General features: G+C 36.7%; 1 protein-coding gene across 1 annotated transcript; it reads left to right on the top strand.

Moving 5' to 3' along the window:
• Positions 1 to 3,968: 3,968 nt before the first annotated feature.
• Positions 3,969 to 13,561, top strand: LOC140139153 (uncharacterized). The gene is made up of 6 exons (XM_072160934.1): positions 3,969 to 3,982; positions 5,852 to 5,994; positions 10,085 to 10,198; positions 10,690 to 10,771; positions 12,446 to 12,749; positions 13,254 to 13,561. The coding sequence occupies exons 1-5, from the start codon at positions 3,969 to 3,971 to the stop codon at positions 12,723 to 12,725; spliced, it is 633 nt and encodes a 210-aa protein (XP_072017035.1). The 3' UTR covers positions 12,726 to 12,749; positions 13,254 to 13,561.
• The last annotated feature ends 1,645 nt before the right edge of the window (positions 13,562 to 15,206 follow it).

Here is a 15,206-nt window from a genome sequence, read left to right as displayed (position 1 = left end):
TGTACAAAATACAAGTAATAACAAAAATTGCAACCCAGCAAACACAAAACGTTTTACTGAAAACGTTTAAAAATTGATGTAAAACAGTCTTACATAACGTGTATTAAGTGTTGACAAACTATTTTTGTAAAAATGTTTACAACAAATATTTTACAATAGCATGTTTACAACAATTTTTTAAATGTTATTGTAGTGTTTGTTTGTTTGTTTGGTTTTTTCTATATAAAAATGTTCATGATATTTATATAACAGGACATTTAAATGTTAGTAAAACTTTTTGACCAAAACAAAAACGCGTTTATAAATTTTAACGTGTTTTAAAAACATTTTTGTGTTTACAGGGAAGTTGGCTCTAAAATGAAAAAAAAAATTGACCCGTATAAACAAAACAGCAATATTTAACAGTGTAACAAAAAGGTATGATGCAGCAAACGAGAATGAAAGTTTCATCACTTAACATTTTGCAATTTCATGATCAGGGAAATTTCTTTGAAATAGTTTCTGTATAGTGGGTTTTGCAATTCATTTTGGACTAAGAGAGCAAAATAGCTATGTCTGGAAATACAAGATCTTGGCGCTATACCGTTTACTTTGTTCTTGTGTTGATATTTGGTTTGACCATGTCGACAAGGAGTGTTTTTGGTTTGACATCAACCGGTACGTAGTGTTGAGCCAGAGTAATATTATTAAGGGGACAGAGTTGACGAAACCACAAGACTGAGCGTGTAGATTCTTTGGGTCGGTATGATTAATTTCTTAATTAAATTCAAATTTTGACCTCCCATCATGCAGTTATTGTTAACTACATGTATGCACACAACACAGGGGCACTCACAATAGGCAATTGAACCCTACTGGTAGCGCTGTGTTGTAGCTATATGGGATGAACTAGTTAGCATCATATATCAAAAAAAGTATAAAAGCTATGTCAATTTAGTACTTGCTCTATGTTTCAATTACTTATTCTTTTCCAAATATCTGAATCTATAACCCGGTACAAGCTTTAATAACGGGGGAACATACATTTTATTTAAAAAAAATCCTACCATCTATCCAAACTCGCCGTGTTATTCCAATGCACATTTTGCTTCACCGGGGAGCCATTTTTTTGTCGTATTTGGAAGGTAGGTGTCATAAAACCGTCATAGGTACAAATTTAGTACTTTCTGTCAATCAATTATGGCTTATTCTCTACATGTCAATCTTTAAATAATTGGCATAGTCCTTATAATAACGGTGGTCCGCCTTGATGAGTAAATGACAGCAAACAGCTGCAAACCAGTGAAAAATACCCCAAAACTCGGTCAGTGGAGCTCCGTCATTATCGATTGGATTAGTCGTCCGTAGCGGACAATTCGGTCGCTCATTGGATCAATATTATCAGGTGGTAATAAATTTGCATTGGACAATAGATTACTATATAATGGTTTAGTACTGCATATCGGTTTAATCTTCAATAAGCGGGTTTATGGCTGGAAAGGTCACGGTGAATATGCCGTGGACGGCACTGCACTATGCCCAGATACTGTATTAACGAAACGGCTCACACCAACCTCCTGGGACCTCTTGTCAGTCATTCAGAAAGATCGCACAATTTATTCAAGTAATGCTTTGAGAAAATGTATTGGAATCGGCATATAATAACGATTTATGGCCAACCTTTTCACACTCAGTTATTACCCGACCGAGCCTCCCAAACAACAACTTCGAACGCCAGCTGTACTAAACCAAGAGATCCATTCAAACACCGGGAACTATTTCGCCATGATTGTATCTAGCGCACACCGACATCACATTACATTATACAGCCAGAGACACTGAAATGAATACCCGGGATCGATACACGTGAATGTGCTATGCACGATTGATATTCAGACGATAAATATTTGGATACCGGGATAGAAAAAGATGAATATCTCCCGTAAATAATTTCGTATAAAGAAACCAGATCTGGTTCCTTGCACTTGAACATATATGTTCAACGGATATTATCGTCGTTAGCTAGCGTCTTGAGAAAGAAGCGAGCGTCTTAACTAAAAAACTGACAGAAATATTCTGATTTTCTGATGTGACGCTCACTCACATGGCGTATACACACAGAGGTCACACACAGCGTAGTGTGAGCACGCCCCCCACACATAGCGTATACAAGCTCACCCCCACACAGAAGTTAATTACCGAGCTATTGTCATTAGCTTTAGTCGGGATGTCCCTCGGCTCATTATGTGCGTCTCCAGGTTGGTTTCAAGTAGCTGCATTGGCTGTGGATTCAACCTACCATGAAGATATCAGGGCAATGACACTGTGTAGCGTCATCATCTAATGATGGAAAGCTTTTGAAGACTGCGTCTAGCAATGCACCATTTAACGATGGAGAGAAAATATAAAGACTGCATCTAACGATGAAAATATAAAAACCTAGGGCTTACATAATAATCAAAATTAAATAGCTCTTTATGCTTATTTTCATATTATATTCATATTTAGATTACATAGTGGGCAATGCATCAAGCAGAAACTGACTCAGAAACCAATTCACCTAAATAGAATTTGACTAATGTAATGTGTTAATCTGTACATAAGATCGATCATATTTAGAAAAATGAAACAAAAAAACTGCCATATTCGTTCGTGATTTTGTGCCCACATGCTATGGAAAGCTTATGATTTCAAATACGCATCGTGCAGGGATACTATGCCTACTCTTAAGCATAAAAAATAGGACAATCTACACCCTAGAAATCAACGTGATAACTATAGGCGGCTGAACAACCTAAAACAAATATCACAATATTTTCCTTTTTTATTTATCTTTTTGTTGAAGCACGAAAAAAATCTGAGGGCATAGTAGCTTGGCACTCTCTCTATTTAACCTATGTCAACAATGGTGCTGATTTCTATCCTTCCTTGCCATATACAAAATGAATCGACCAAAATACCAATTCAAAACTGAAAATGGCATAAATTGAAACAATTTTACTGATGCTTCTGAAGAAGAGAGGAAACTTAACCACATTATTTACAACGATAATGAAAATATGCCAACTGCGCCACAGGAATGGGGAACGTATTACTGAAAAATAGAAGTAAACCTGAATATTGGATCTACTCACGCATTCGCACACCTCATGTCGTGCCAAAACGCAACGGAAAGAAAAATCAATAAATTCCAACTCAAGTGGGCTCTCAACTGATTAAGTGTTCCTTTAAGACTGAAAATGGGCCAGATTGAAATCGATTCTACTAATGCTTCTGAAGAAGAAGCATACCACACAAAACTACACTTAATCACACTTTTTTTCAAACGAGAATATAAAAATTACAGCAACAAAATAGAACATGTTATGGAGATAGAAACTGAACCTGAAGTCCCGTGACACCTGTATAATCATACTATTACGTAACGCAAAAAAGAACATCAATATATTATATCCGGGGCTCTTAACCAAATATCTTTTCCTATTTTTAACTTAAAGTCCAAACCTGTTTCAGTGATTATCTCACTCCTGCGCGACTCATTTTTTATGAAGCCATCTCAAACTATTCTAATCAATTTTAATCAGATCAAACATGACACAAAAGGAGTGGTGGATGGGATAAAAAAATTCTGCGTCCGTTCCCAATGATCAACTAACATAGAATGCGTCCTAGCAACAAAACGGACGCCGAAGATTTTTGACCATTTTCAAAAATTAAAAATCTGTGTATGAAATGTTATTATTATTATTTTTATTATTATTATTATTATTATTGTTATTGTTATTGTTATTGTTATTGTTATTGTTGTTATTATTATTATTACTAATTATATTGTTGCTATCTTTTCATTCATGGGATAATACCACAGAATGCCCAACAAACTGGAGTTATTACAACCAACATTGTTATATACTGCGATGACACAATGGTGAGACAAGAGGCGAGAGAAGCGTGTTTACAAATGGATGCAGATCTTGTTGTTATCGACGATGGGGAGGAAAATGTAGGTACCGTAAAACGCACGTCGGCTCCAATGGATTTCTGGCCTTACTAAAATTGGCCATGATGTAATGCATCATTAAATGGATCTGGCTTGTGATTGGTAGCCCAGATCTCGTTATGGTTTAAATCCTCCGGGCACGTGCCATTGTCATTAAGCAGCATCAATGCACAACCATTCGTGTAATTTGCGGCGCTTTGTGTTGGCGGAAAGTTAAACTCCTCACTAGGGCTACGACGTACTTTCTAGCGCGTCTTGTACTTCCATGCTTTTGTGTTTGCGGTCAAATTGGATTGATAAACAAGTATGATTGACAGTGTGTGTTAGGGACAAAGTCCTCGATCAAAGTCCGTTTTAAAATCCAAAGGACATAGTCGACTCTTTTTTTTACTCGGGCTTTCGCGATCAATAAACTGGTAGATTCTAAATCAGAATTGTTTAGTAATGAAGTGAGTCATTATAATTAAGATATGTTGCATCTGGCAATAATGTAAACCTCTGTATTCTTTGACTTTTACTGTCACTAATTATATAAACTTTTTATATAATTTTTGACATATTTTTATTTATCAAAATCGACTATGGCATAGTCTAAGTCTAGAATAATGCAAGGTAAATTGGCAGTACTGAGTTCCCAGCAAACAGGAAAATGTTCATAAAACATTGGTTCAAAACGTTTTAATAATATTTAAATGTCAGGTTATATATAGGTCATGAAAACGTTTTTTTAAAAACGTGATTGTTAAATATTTTTGGCAAACATTTTACTAAATATTTTGTCAGCACTTAAATATCATTCTGTTTAGAATATTTTGCATCAAGTTTTCAAAAATGTTTTTGAATGTTATTAAATCGTTTTTATACCCTTTATATAACTCGACATTTAAACGTTTTAGTAATTCTGAGTAGCGGGCCTTCTGAACAACGGACTTTCTGAATAGTGGGCTTTTTGTTGAATTTTATGTAAAAGTCCTGCTAATCAGATTTTTTCTGACTAGCACTAGTAGGCTGTATCCAACCCTAACCCCCCAACACTCACCCCAACCCTAACCCTAACCCTAGCCCCTAACCCTAACCCCTAACCATAACTTGCAAATGGCCCGTTAATCAGAAGGCCCGATACTCAGAATATACCCGCTACTCAGAAAATATTTTTAGCTGCCCTTCTGATTAACAGGTTTTCTGATTAGCGGGTCTTCTGGTTAGAGGGTCATTTTAATTGACAACAAGCCCACAAGCCCGCTATTTATAATTTGACGGGTTTTCTGAATAGTGGGCCTTCTGAGTAACGGGTCTTCTGAGTGACGGTTGCCCCCCCCCCCCTCATGCGCATGTCTCCAGTACATGAGCCATATCATTTCCTTTGATTCAAAGAAATCAAAAAATTACAAAAACCAAACGAAAACCAAGTCAAACACGTGAATTAATAAATGTATTGCATTAAATCAGTTCTTACTTTTTCTACGTTTTGTAGGAATTCGTAACCACTTTGTTGCCAAGATTTGCACGAACAGCATACTGATAGGTTTGGGGTCAAGTACCAACATGCCAGATGAATATATTTGGGTCGACGGAACGGTTGCCAGGAACGCTGATGAGAACAACGCATAGCATTTACGTAAGCTAACACATGGTGATGTTAAAGAATAAGAAGTCCCTGCGCGCGATTGTATGTTCGATGGGAAATCAATTGCCCTAATATTGAGATGTTTCAGGTATTGCCTAATGGGATAACCTGTCCAAGTGATTTCGTAGGTTTGCTAGTAGAAAAACCATGAACATAGTGCCATCCCATTGGTATCACATTTCCATCTTTTTAATAACCAAATGGTCCTTTGTAAATATAAAAATGTTCTTGTTGTTCTCTAACAGCAACTGGCAGCCAAGGGAACCGAGTTCTTCAAACGAAAACTGTGTATTAATAACAACCGAGGGTTACTGGGTGCAATACTCACGAGGTGGATGGAACGACGAAGATTGTGAAATGGGTTTTGGCTATATCTGTGAAAGAATGAGTAAGGAAATTATATCATGAACATATTATGTTGTTTGCGGTGTACATGTAGGTTTGTTGATGTGCGTGCAACTGGTGGGCAATGGTGGGCCAATGGTGGTGGAGGTGGCGACCGGCCGATGCCCCCCAGAATGGCTGTCGCGACGCGTCGGTTCATCTAATCCCGTGGGTCAACGGTAAAAAATTGTGTGCGCACTTCTAATGTAGAGTAAAGAAATAATGAGTACATGTAGCCCAAATAAATTTACTTGCAATAAGTGGCCCACGGCGAATACGTAAATCGGGCATAGGGTTTGAACCTGAACTAGGAAAGACACCAAGTAAAGTTTTTCTTGCTAGCCAATATTTACGCCATGCCCCTATTTTTTCTGAAAGCAAAAATATTGCTAATCATGAACGTTGATTTTACGCGGAAATGTCAAAAATGGCCCAACTCGGTTTCTGGACGATTTAGTTGATTGAGCAAAGCGTTTGAGCCCGAACAAATAAAGAAACCAAGTAAAGTTTTTTTCTGTTTTTACTACTTGCCCTGCACAACATTGTCGCCATGATCTCTTTTATTTTTTTTAAAAGCGAAATTGCAATATATATAATTTTTATTGTTACAGTCTGTATTTTGAGTAAAGCATATTAAGTCTAGTACACAACCATCGGTACGCCACTGATTTATTGCTTCTTACTAGTACAAGGAACTTATACGATGTCCTCATTCACAAACTGATACTATCTGTCCATCGTATAAGACTGTTACCGCACGGCAACTGGTTGAAGGAATATTACACAGTCAAGAATAGGCTCCATCATTTTTTTTGTTCTGATCCTTCCCAGTCTCCCAAAACATCAAAACATCAAAAGCGTTGTACATTTACTTACTTAAGACTGTCCTTTTCATATAACGCAGACAAAGTAGGGCCAACTTGCTAGAAATTGTCAAATTTGGCAAGAAATATCTCTGTGTAATCCCATGTAAGTCCCATATCACATCGTTATCGGCGATCATGTTTTTTTCTGAAGTTTGGCTGGTACCTACCAGCGCGGCGTCATGCACATGACGTGACACAGCTAAAAAAATCGACCGGGAATCAGGGATCATTAAAACGTCAACAAATTTCAAAACATAGAAATCAGTAAACTTAACGGGTTAGGCCATTTTTAATCGACTTTCGAAAAGTTTTTTGATACATTCATTGATTTCTCAAAAAGTAAAAATCGCAGTTTAACAAATAACGGTTCAAATGAAAGCCATTATTGGGGGCTAATTGTTGTATCACTATGAAAGGCCTGACACCAATATAAACACTTATTTCGGTGACCCAAGTTCATGGTCATTTCTGCTCACGCACTTTTTACAGATGGCCTAGAATTTCATATTTCGGTTTCAAAGCGATTGCCCGAAAAAAGGTGGTATGTTTTGAAAAGCGTTTCCGCTTGGAATGTAGATAGTTGTTGTTTCTATTACTGTTCGCGATTTTAATTTATGCACTTTTTAGACGACAATTTTCAATGCATTTTACATAATAGAAATGTCGCTTGGCATAAATACCGATATTTTTAACAGTATCGTTTTTTTAAACCAAAATATCATAAAAGAGTTCCCAATACTTTTATGAAACCATAGATACCAAATCGGACTGCAGGTGATGAACAGATTTTGAACTAGAATTAAAAGAACCAGCGTAGGCCTTCTCAAAATGTACTTTCTTTAAATATCGAGTTGTTTAATTTTGGACTGCTTTTTTCCTTGTTTTTATAACAAGAAAATGCTTTACATACCCCAAACTTCTCACATAGTCTTGGCTAAGTGTCCGTTACTGGTTGATATTATTAGAATTAAACGATTTTCATGATTAACTTACTTTTACCGCAATGTTTTCCCTCGCAATGTTCAAATATATCCCCAAAATGGCGTTGCTTTCAGTCTCACATTAATGACAAGGTTATCCCAAGATGTGTGAGAGTTTCTGACACTATATTCACGGGTATTCTATAGCTATTCAAACATATACAAATTTGGCTGGTTTGCGATAAGCTATACCATTTTCACCCTGATGTGGTAGACTGGATCCTTCAGTTTTTCAACAACTACGCACGGTCATCGGGTTGTGCTGTTGGTGAATAAGGCAACGTGACGGATTGTGGGTAAATAAAAGACGCCGTCATTAGAGGCCAGAAGGATTCAGGCTACTGATATGGCAGCAGTGACATCAGCACTGTATGAATTTCATTACACTCCCTAGCGTTCGATCAAAGCGCTGATGTACACTCGCACACGCTTAAAGACGCCGCATAGATGCGCGAGCGAAACAGCTGCTTCAACGTGTTGACGTCACTGCCACATCGGGGTGAAAACTGGTATAGGTCAGGCTTCCTCAAATAGGTTTGTTGAAGCGCCACATGAAATAAAGACTGAAAAGCGCCACTCAATGGCTGCGAAGCAGCTTTCGCGGTGCTTTAGCACGGCTGGGGAGTCAGAGGGTGCCCCCTATGAAGTTATCGTTTTGTTTTTTAAGTTGAGGTGCAATGACGCCATTTGGTGCAATATTTTGCACTATTTTAGCCTGTCTTTACACGGAGAACATGGGAATTTATTTATTTATTTATTTATTTATTTATTTATTTATTTTAAATCTAAACGGCGCCTCGCGCCACTCGGGAAGCCACGCTATTTGCGGACCCCTGGTATAGGTAATAGATGACTATGAAAACTTTCCGCATACCGAATATGGGTTTAGCCCATATTTAATTGCCTTTAGGCCCTAGGATTTATTTTTAGAAAAGAAAGCCTAAGACTGGAGCCTAATCAATTGAGAAGGGAATGGATTTTGTCACAATAATATCAAAATTAATATCGTCCATAACAAGAAGGAATGCATCACGATTTTTGATATCCAGCTATAGTATTTTAATTGATCTACACTGAACATGAAGCTATAATATCTCTACTATATAGCTTCATGCACTGGACATTTGCAGACCGACCTTCTCCATGTAGCGAGTACCAGATTAGATTGTGTTTACAAGAAATATATAATAAGCGCCACTTCCACGAAATGTCCTATATGCCAGCAACTTTGATGATAATATATTATCTACAACATCACACCTGTTTTTCAAGAACTCTTTATCTATTCACCTCAAAGAAAGGATTAGAATTATTATAATAGAATCCCTGACCTGATGCAACGCATTTTTAATGAGTTGCTGAGGGACTAGAAATCTTTTATGGTCGAATGAACAACGTATGACCACTACACAGGTCAATGGCCTTATTGTGTTCTGGCGGGTTATTTAAAAGCACAGTCCCTGAATTTTTCCAGACAAGGAACAATAGGAACAAATTGCCTGGCAATGGGGTCACATATAATCCCAGTCTATAGTGTGATCAGAACATTATAGGCAGGTAATCATTATAGTATAATCAGTACGAAAAGTCCAATGCGATTTTTAATGTATTTTAAAAAAATTCAAAGAACCACTTTTTAGCGGGAATTTTTGCAAGTTACACAGCTGAAGTTGTAAAATGGTTGAAATACTACAATATTACGGCGTAAACAAGAATATGTTTGTTTGGTCTTTGTTCCTATAGCCACATCCCTTAATGGCGAGCGGTCCGAATTTTGAGCCATACAAGTTTACGTGGTGAACTAGCTTCTTACATCCAAAAGCAATTTTGTTCTTAAAGACCTATTCAGTGATCTCAGCGCAAGTGTAAAATTTAAAATTAAAATTGTTTATAAATTGCTTAAAAGTGAAGGATAAGTCATTCAAATTGTCCTATGGTATTTCTGAAATGACAAATTTGGCAAAAAACGTAAAAAGTTGAAGCCCCATTCAAATGCATGTAGCTAATTTAGATACTGCCAGTATCTAAATTACAGATTCGTGTAAATGTGGTTATTTTGTCTTAAATACACAGCTTTTGGCTGAACCACTCGCAGGCTATGTTAGCACATCTATGACAATGACAAAGGTACTAAAATCTGAATTTTGATGATTTTTACGATCGTCTGAATGAACAAATCACTGAATGGGCCTTTAAGTAATTGTTGATTGAATGATAATTAAAACCCCGAATTTGTATTTTTTTCAAGCATTACAAAATGATGTCACTACCCATTACGCAATTCATGATACAATTACATGGTCAACTGATGATTTCTCTACGGAAAGTCGTACAACGATAATAAGATCAGGTCAGACATCAGGTAAGCATAATAGACGCACCATATGACTTGAGAGAGGGTTGTGGGCTGTAAGTTTCACTTTGATCACTCTGACTTTAAAGGTCAAATGCATATTCAAGTTTTTCATGTCTAGCGACGATAACGCATCTTTAAAAAGAAACTTTTATTTGACATTGGTATTAAAACATTAGGCGGAGGCGTTTATTTAGCGTTAGTTTGGATATTTAATTATTTTCTTTATTCCCCATCCTACTTACCCAGGTGAAAAATCAATAAAATAATTAAATATCCAAAGCTAACGTTAAATCGGGCGCCTCCGTCTAATGAATAATTCGGTCAAATTACACACGACGACCTGTTGATAATACACAGCCTAAAAGGAAAATACAACTAATTCCAAACAGTTAGTTGATACCGTTACTAACTAAATTCAAATTCAAACAATAATATCATAAGAATATTTTAAAATGATATTAAAAGAGGTTTTTAACCATATATTTGATAAATTCCAGGTAATCTACAGATTATAATTCCAGTATGTGTAGTTGGAGGCGCTCTCCTGATTGGGATAACAATGCTCTGTTATTACATCAGGTAAGAAAGGTTCCTTATTGATTATTTATTAATTTCTAATTTAGTTTACTTATTTTTATTTTAGTTTAGTTTTGCTTCTGCTGGTAATGTAGTCCGGTCAATCTATAGTACTTTTTAGGGTTTGATGCTTCAAAATGGTATATTTTCTCTCATTATATGACATTTTTGTTGTAATAGTACCAAAATTCATACGCACGGTTTCGGTTTTTGGTAAATATTCGCCCTACCATATTGTAACTTTCGAGGGCGCACTGCCATTTTAAGGTGTTTATGGTTCAGTGCGTTAAAACAAGAAAAGTCGCAGGTCAACCTATGTTGAGTTTTTGATCCTTTGCATCTAAATCATATAATTTTACCTGATATTGATATATTTATTCTGAATATGAGAAAATTCCACCAGAAATTAGCCACTATCCCATTGAAACCCGTGTACTACATAATAAGTGGTATTTAACCTATAAACTAAATGGAGAACTATGCCTTTCATCATTTTGAATTCGGCCTTGGTTATTCTGGGTGATACTGCTTCCAAGCTTACGAGACAATTGAGGAGTCTTTGAGATTGCATGATCGCCACTCCTTTTCTACAGATGCCAAGCTCCAAGTGACGATTTTGGCTACACATTGCCTGGTCATGAAATATCGTTCCCACAATGCATTGCGCATATATGGTTACTCAATTCAAATTCTAGCTTAAAATCGACCGTTTATGTATGGTGTTTAATTATTTTTTACAGAAAATAAGGAATGCTGGTGTACTGAATATAATGCATGTTGACCTTTATTAACGCAATTTTGAGACACTTTATTAATTAATTGTTAATATAATTAATATTCAAACCTCACAGCAAATACTTAAAAACTGACAGCAGATTTACAGATTTATGATATTATATGTTTTACAAATATCAAAAATAAAATAAAGTGTCCATCAAAGAAAATTACCTGAAATTACCTGCCGAATTCAACAGACATGCAAAAGGATCTATTTCCAGATCAGGAAATATATATATTTCCAGATTTGTCACGTTCCCTAATCTGGCAATTTGGCCGGACTGATAATCAGGTCAAATGTTGATCATCTATCACCACCGTTATTTAAAAATCGGTGAAAATCAAGTTCAATTCACTGAAGTTTGTTTTAATTAACATTCTTAAACACTTGAGGACGTTCTTGCAATCTTATTGGTTCTTACCCAGCTTTACCCGTGTGATATGACACGATATCACACGGGTCAGCGCGTGTGCGTCAACGTGCTACGCGTACTCGCTATTTAGACCAATCGGAGGCGCTGATCGGGACTGATCGATTTTAAGCCCTAGGTAATTCCTTGCAAAATGTAGATTTACTTTGATTGAAGTGTTTAATAAAAGTATTGTTTTAGCTGTTGTCGTGCATCTATCGTCTCATATAACACGGGCGACATCATTATCTTTGGCTTCGCCTCGTTATTTTACTTAAAACAATGATGTCGCCCGTGTTATATGAGACGATAGATGTACTCCAGTGACTAAAACCAATACCTTTATTCTCCAACTCTTCACCAAATTTTCCCCTAAAACTACTCGCCTTCACCTCGCTGTTTTACTTAAAATAATGATGTCGCCCGTGTTATATGAGACGATAGAAGCACGACAGCGGCTAAAAACAATACCTTTATTCTCTAATTACAGAAAAAGGTCTTCTACAGCATCAACAGCTGGACACAATCCACAAGCAACTTACACAGGATCAACATTACAATTGTCAAACACCAATAGTCGTCAAACAGCTGGCAACCAATCAACTCGTACAAATACCGATTCATCTGGGTACCAAATCCCCAAACTTACAGATGGCAGCGATGTCGTTTACGAAAACCAAAGTGCACCCTCTTACGATAATTTGATGATGCCTGAATTGAATCGAGGATCAGCGCTAAGCAATGTATATGAAAATCCGGATATGCTGTAGATTTGCTGTAGAAAATAAACATATGTGACCCGGCAGCACAAATGAGCCGTAAATTCCCTAAATTGTATTCTGAGTTACGGTGTAAAATGTGTACGAAGGTCGTATTCATCGGTAACTTAAGCTGGCCCGACATCTGTCTCATTTTGATAGTCAAAAATTAATCAATAATCATATTGTTGAAGTGGATAATAAGAGCAAGCGCTCTTCCAAGGCGCTTTTAAAAGCTCTGGTCTTTGTTTGCTTTTGCTAAATCCTGTTCAAGTGGTGGGTTACCAGGCATTGTATTTGTACAGGTATGCATAACCAACAATTAACAATGAGAGAACTTTCTTAAACCTCGTTGACTTGAGGATGATTTGAAATGACCGCCAACTATGACTATAATTTTGTTGAAGGAGCAAAGTTTAACAAACCATAACCCCGCTTCTGGATATCGTTTGAAGTCAAATGATATACCATTTTTAAGTTTATGATGTTTATTTTTTAAACACGAAATTTACGGCTCATTCGCCGTGAACGCTCACATATAGAGACCTATGAGTTATAGCAGTGATGTTCCGGGGTGATGCGCTCCACGAACATGAAGGCGAATCGGTGTAATATTATAGCCCTACTGTTTGTAATCGAGGTTTCAACAAAGAGCTTGTAAATATAAAAAGATGGTTGCATACTGCAGTTACTGTTCATTTTCCTATACACAATACACAGTACTCTCACCGTGACCTCTACAAACAGTGCATGTTATAGGTATAGGGCATTGCCTAGTTAACGTCACTGTGTGAAAAATAACCGGCCAATATTTAAAGTACTCTCTGAAATTCTAGAAAATATAGTTTTGTAACTAATTTTTAGCGAAGCATAACAACATGGCGGCGGTATGAAGCACGCGAGGGTGTCACCGTCCGGAATAAACGTTAAGTTGAATGTCTAAATAATCACCAGAATCAGAAATATTGATACTGTCGACGTATTTAGCAGTTTCGGAACACACTGATCAAAATTTCGAATGAAAATGGATACCAGAAGAAGAAAAAATCAAGGTGGAAATGATACGGCGGGTGATTCAAACAGCGGCGGTAGCAATGTGAGTACTGCACGTAACACTAGCGCTAAACAAAACGCAGCTGATCCAAGGCCGACTACAAGTAAATATTTCGCCGATGATTCCCGTAGTGCTAATGCCCAGCCTACTGGCAACGATAGTGCAAAGGATCAGGACGTAAACGCATACATTAAACGGTCGCTAGAAACCCTTATTACTGGACAGAATGAACTGAAGAAGGAACTGAATGATATTAAAGCTGCCGTGAATTTTCAAGGTGAGGAAATTAAAGACATAAAAAAGGACACAAAACGCCTGGACATAATAGCAAAAAATCAGAAAGAAAAGATCGGATCAAATACAAGCCAAATCGCCGAGCTGCATGATCACATTAATAAGCTTGAAAGACATTCACGAAGAAGTAACATACGGATAATAGGGTACCCCGAAAAAAAGGGGGAAAATGTCTTTGAGATAGTGGAGACCATTTTGAAGGAGCATTTTGACAGAGGAGACATCGAAATAGAACGTGCTCATAGAGATGGAAAGTTTCGTCACGGTGTAAATCGACACATCTTGGTCAAATTTCTCCGGTATCAAGATAAAATGGACATTATGACCGAAAAGAAGGAGAAACTTAAGTATGAAAATTATCACATAGTAGAGGACCTAACGGTCAAGGATTTAAAGGAGAAAATGGCGTTCTCTGAACGAGTAAAATTACTGTATAAGAAGAAAATTTATTTCCGGTTTGTCGCTGGTTACTGGAGGGACAAAAAGGAAACAAGGCGCCTTTTATGCAGATGATACATACGGTCGAGATTATGGAGAATATACAGGCCCAATACACAGGAATTGCCGGCACACTGAACAACGAGACCATAGGGATGATCAGCGAGACCTTGGTGATGATCAACCAACTGGAAACGAGTTAGAATGATAGCTGCACCCCATGATAGACTAATCTTAACACATTAATATGGACACAATACTGTTTACAAGTATAATGAAAGACAGTATGATAGCGGAGTTCCGCATCAATAAGTGAATCTCAACACCATAACTGAAAGTTTAAAGCGCAAACAATGAAAATAAACGAACATTAAATATTAAGAACTATTTAAAGAACTTGGCTATAAAAGCCAGGTGAACTCTTGAACTGATTGGTGAACATTTTGTAATATTTTCGGATGGGTAGACACCCGCAAAACTGATCAAGTAGATCAGGATTTATCTTTTGATTACATTTTGTAATCGTTATTATTTAATATTATTATTTTTATTATTTGTTCTTCTTATTTATGTCGTGTATAAATGTTGCATCTCTGAATGTCCGTGGGTTGAGAAATGTAAAAAAACGTAAAGCAATCTTTATGTATATGATGAAGAAAAAAATAGACATTATATTCCTTCAGGAAACACATTGCTGTAAAAATTTA

The sequence above is a fragment of the Amphiura filiformis genome, chromosome 18 (genome assembly GCF_039555335.1).
Source record: "Amphiura filiformis chromosome 18, Afil_fr2py, whole genome shotgun sequence".
Taxonomy (NCBI): domain Eukaryota; kingdom Metazoa; phylum Echinodermata; class Ophiuroidea; order Amphilepidida; family Amphiuridae; genus Amphiura; species Amphiura filiformis.
The sequence above is the reverse complement of the archived record's forward strand: the minus strand, read 5'-3'. Positions and strand labels throughout refer to the sequence as shown.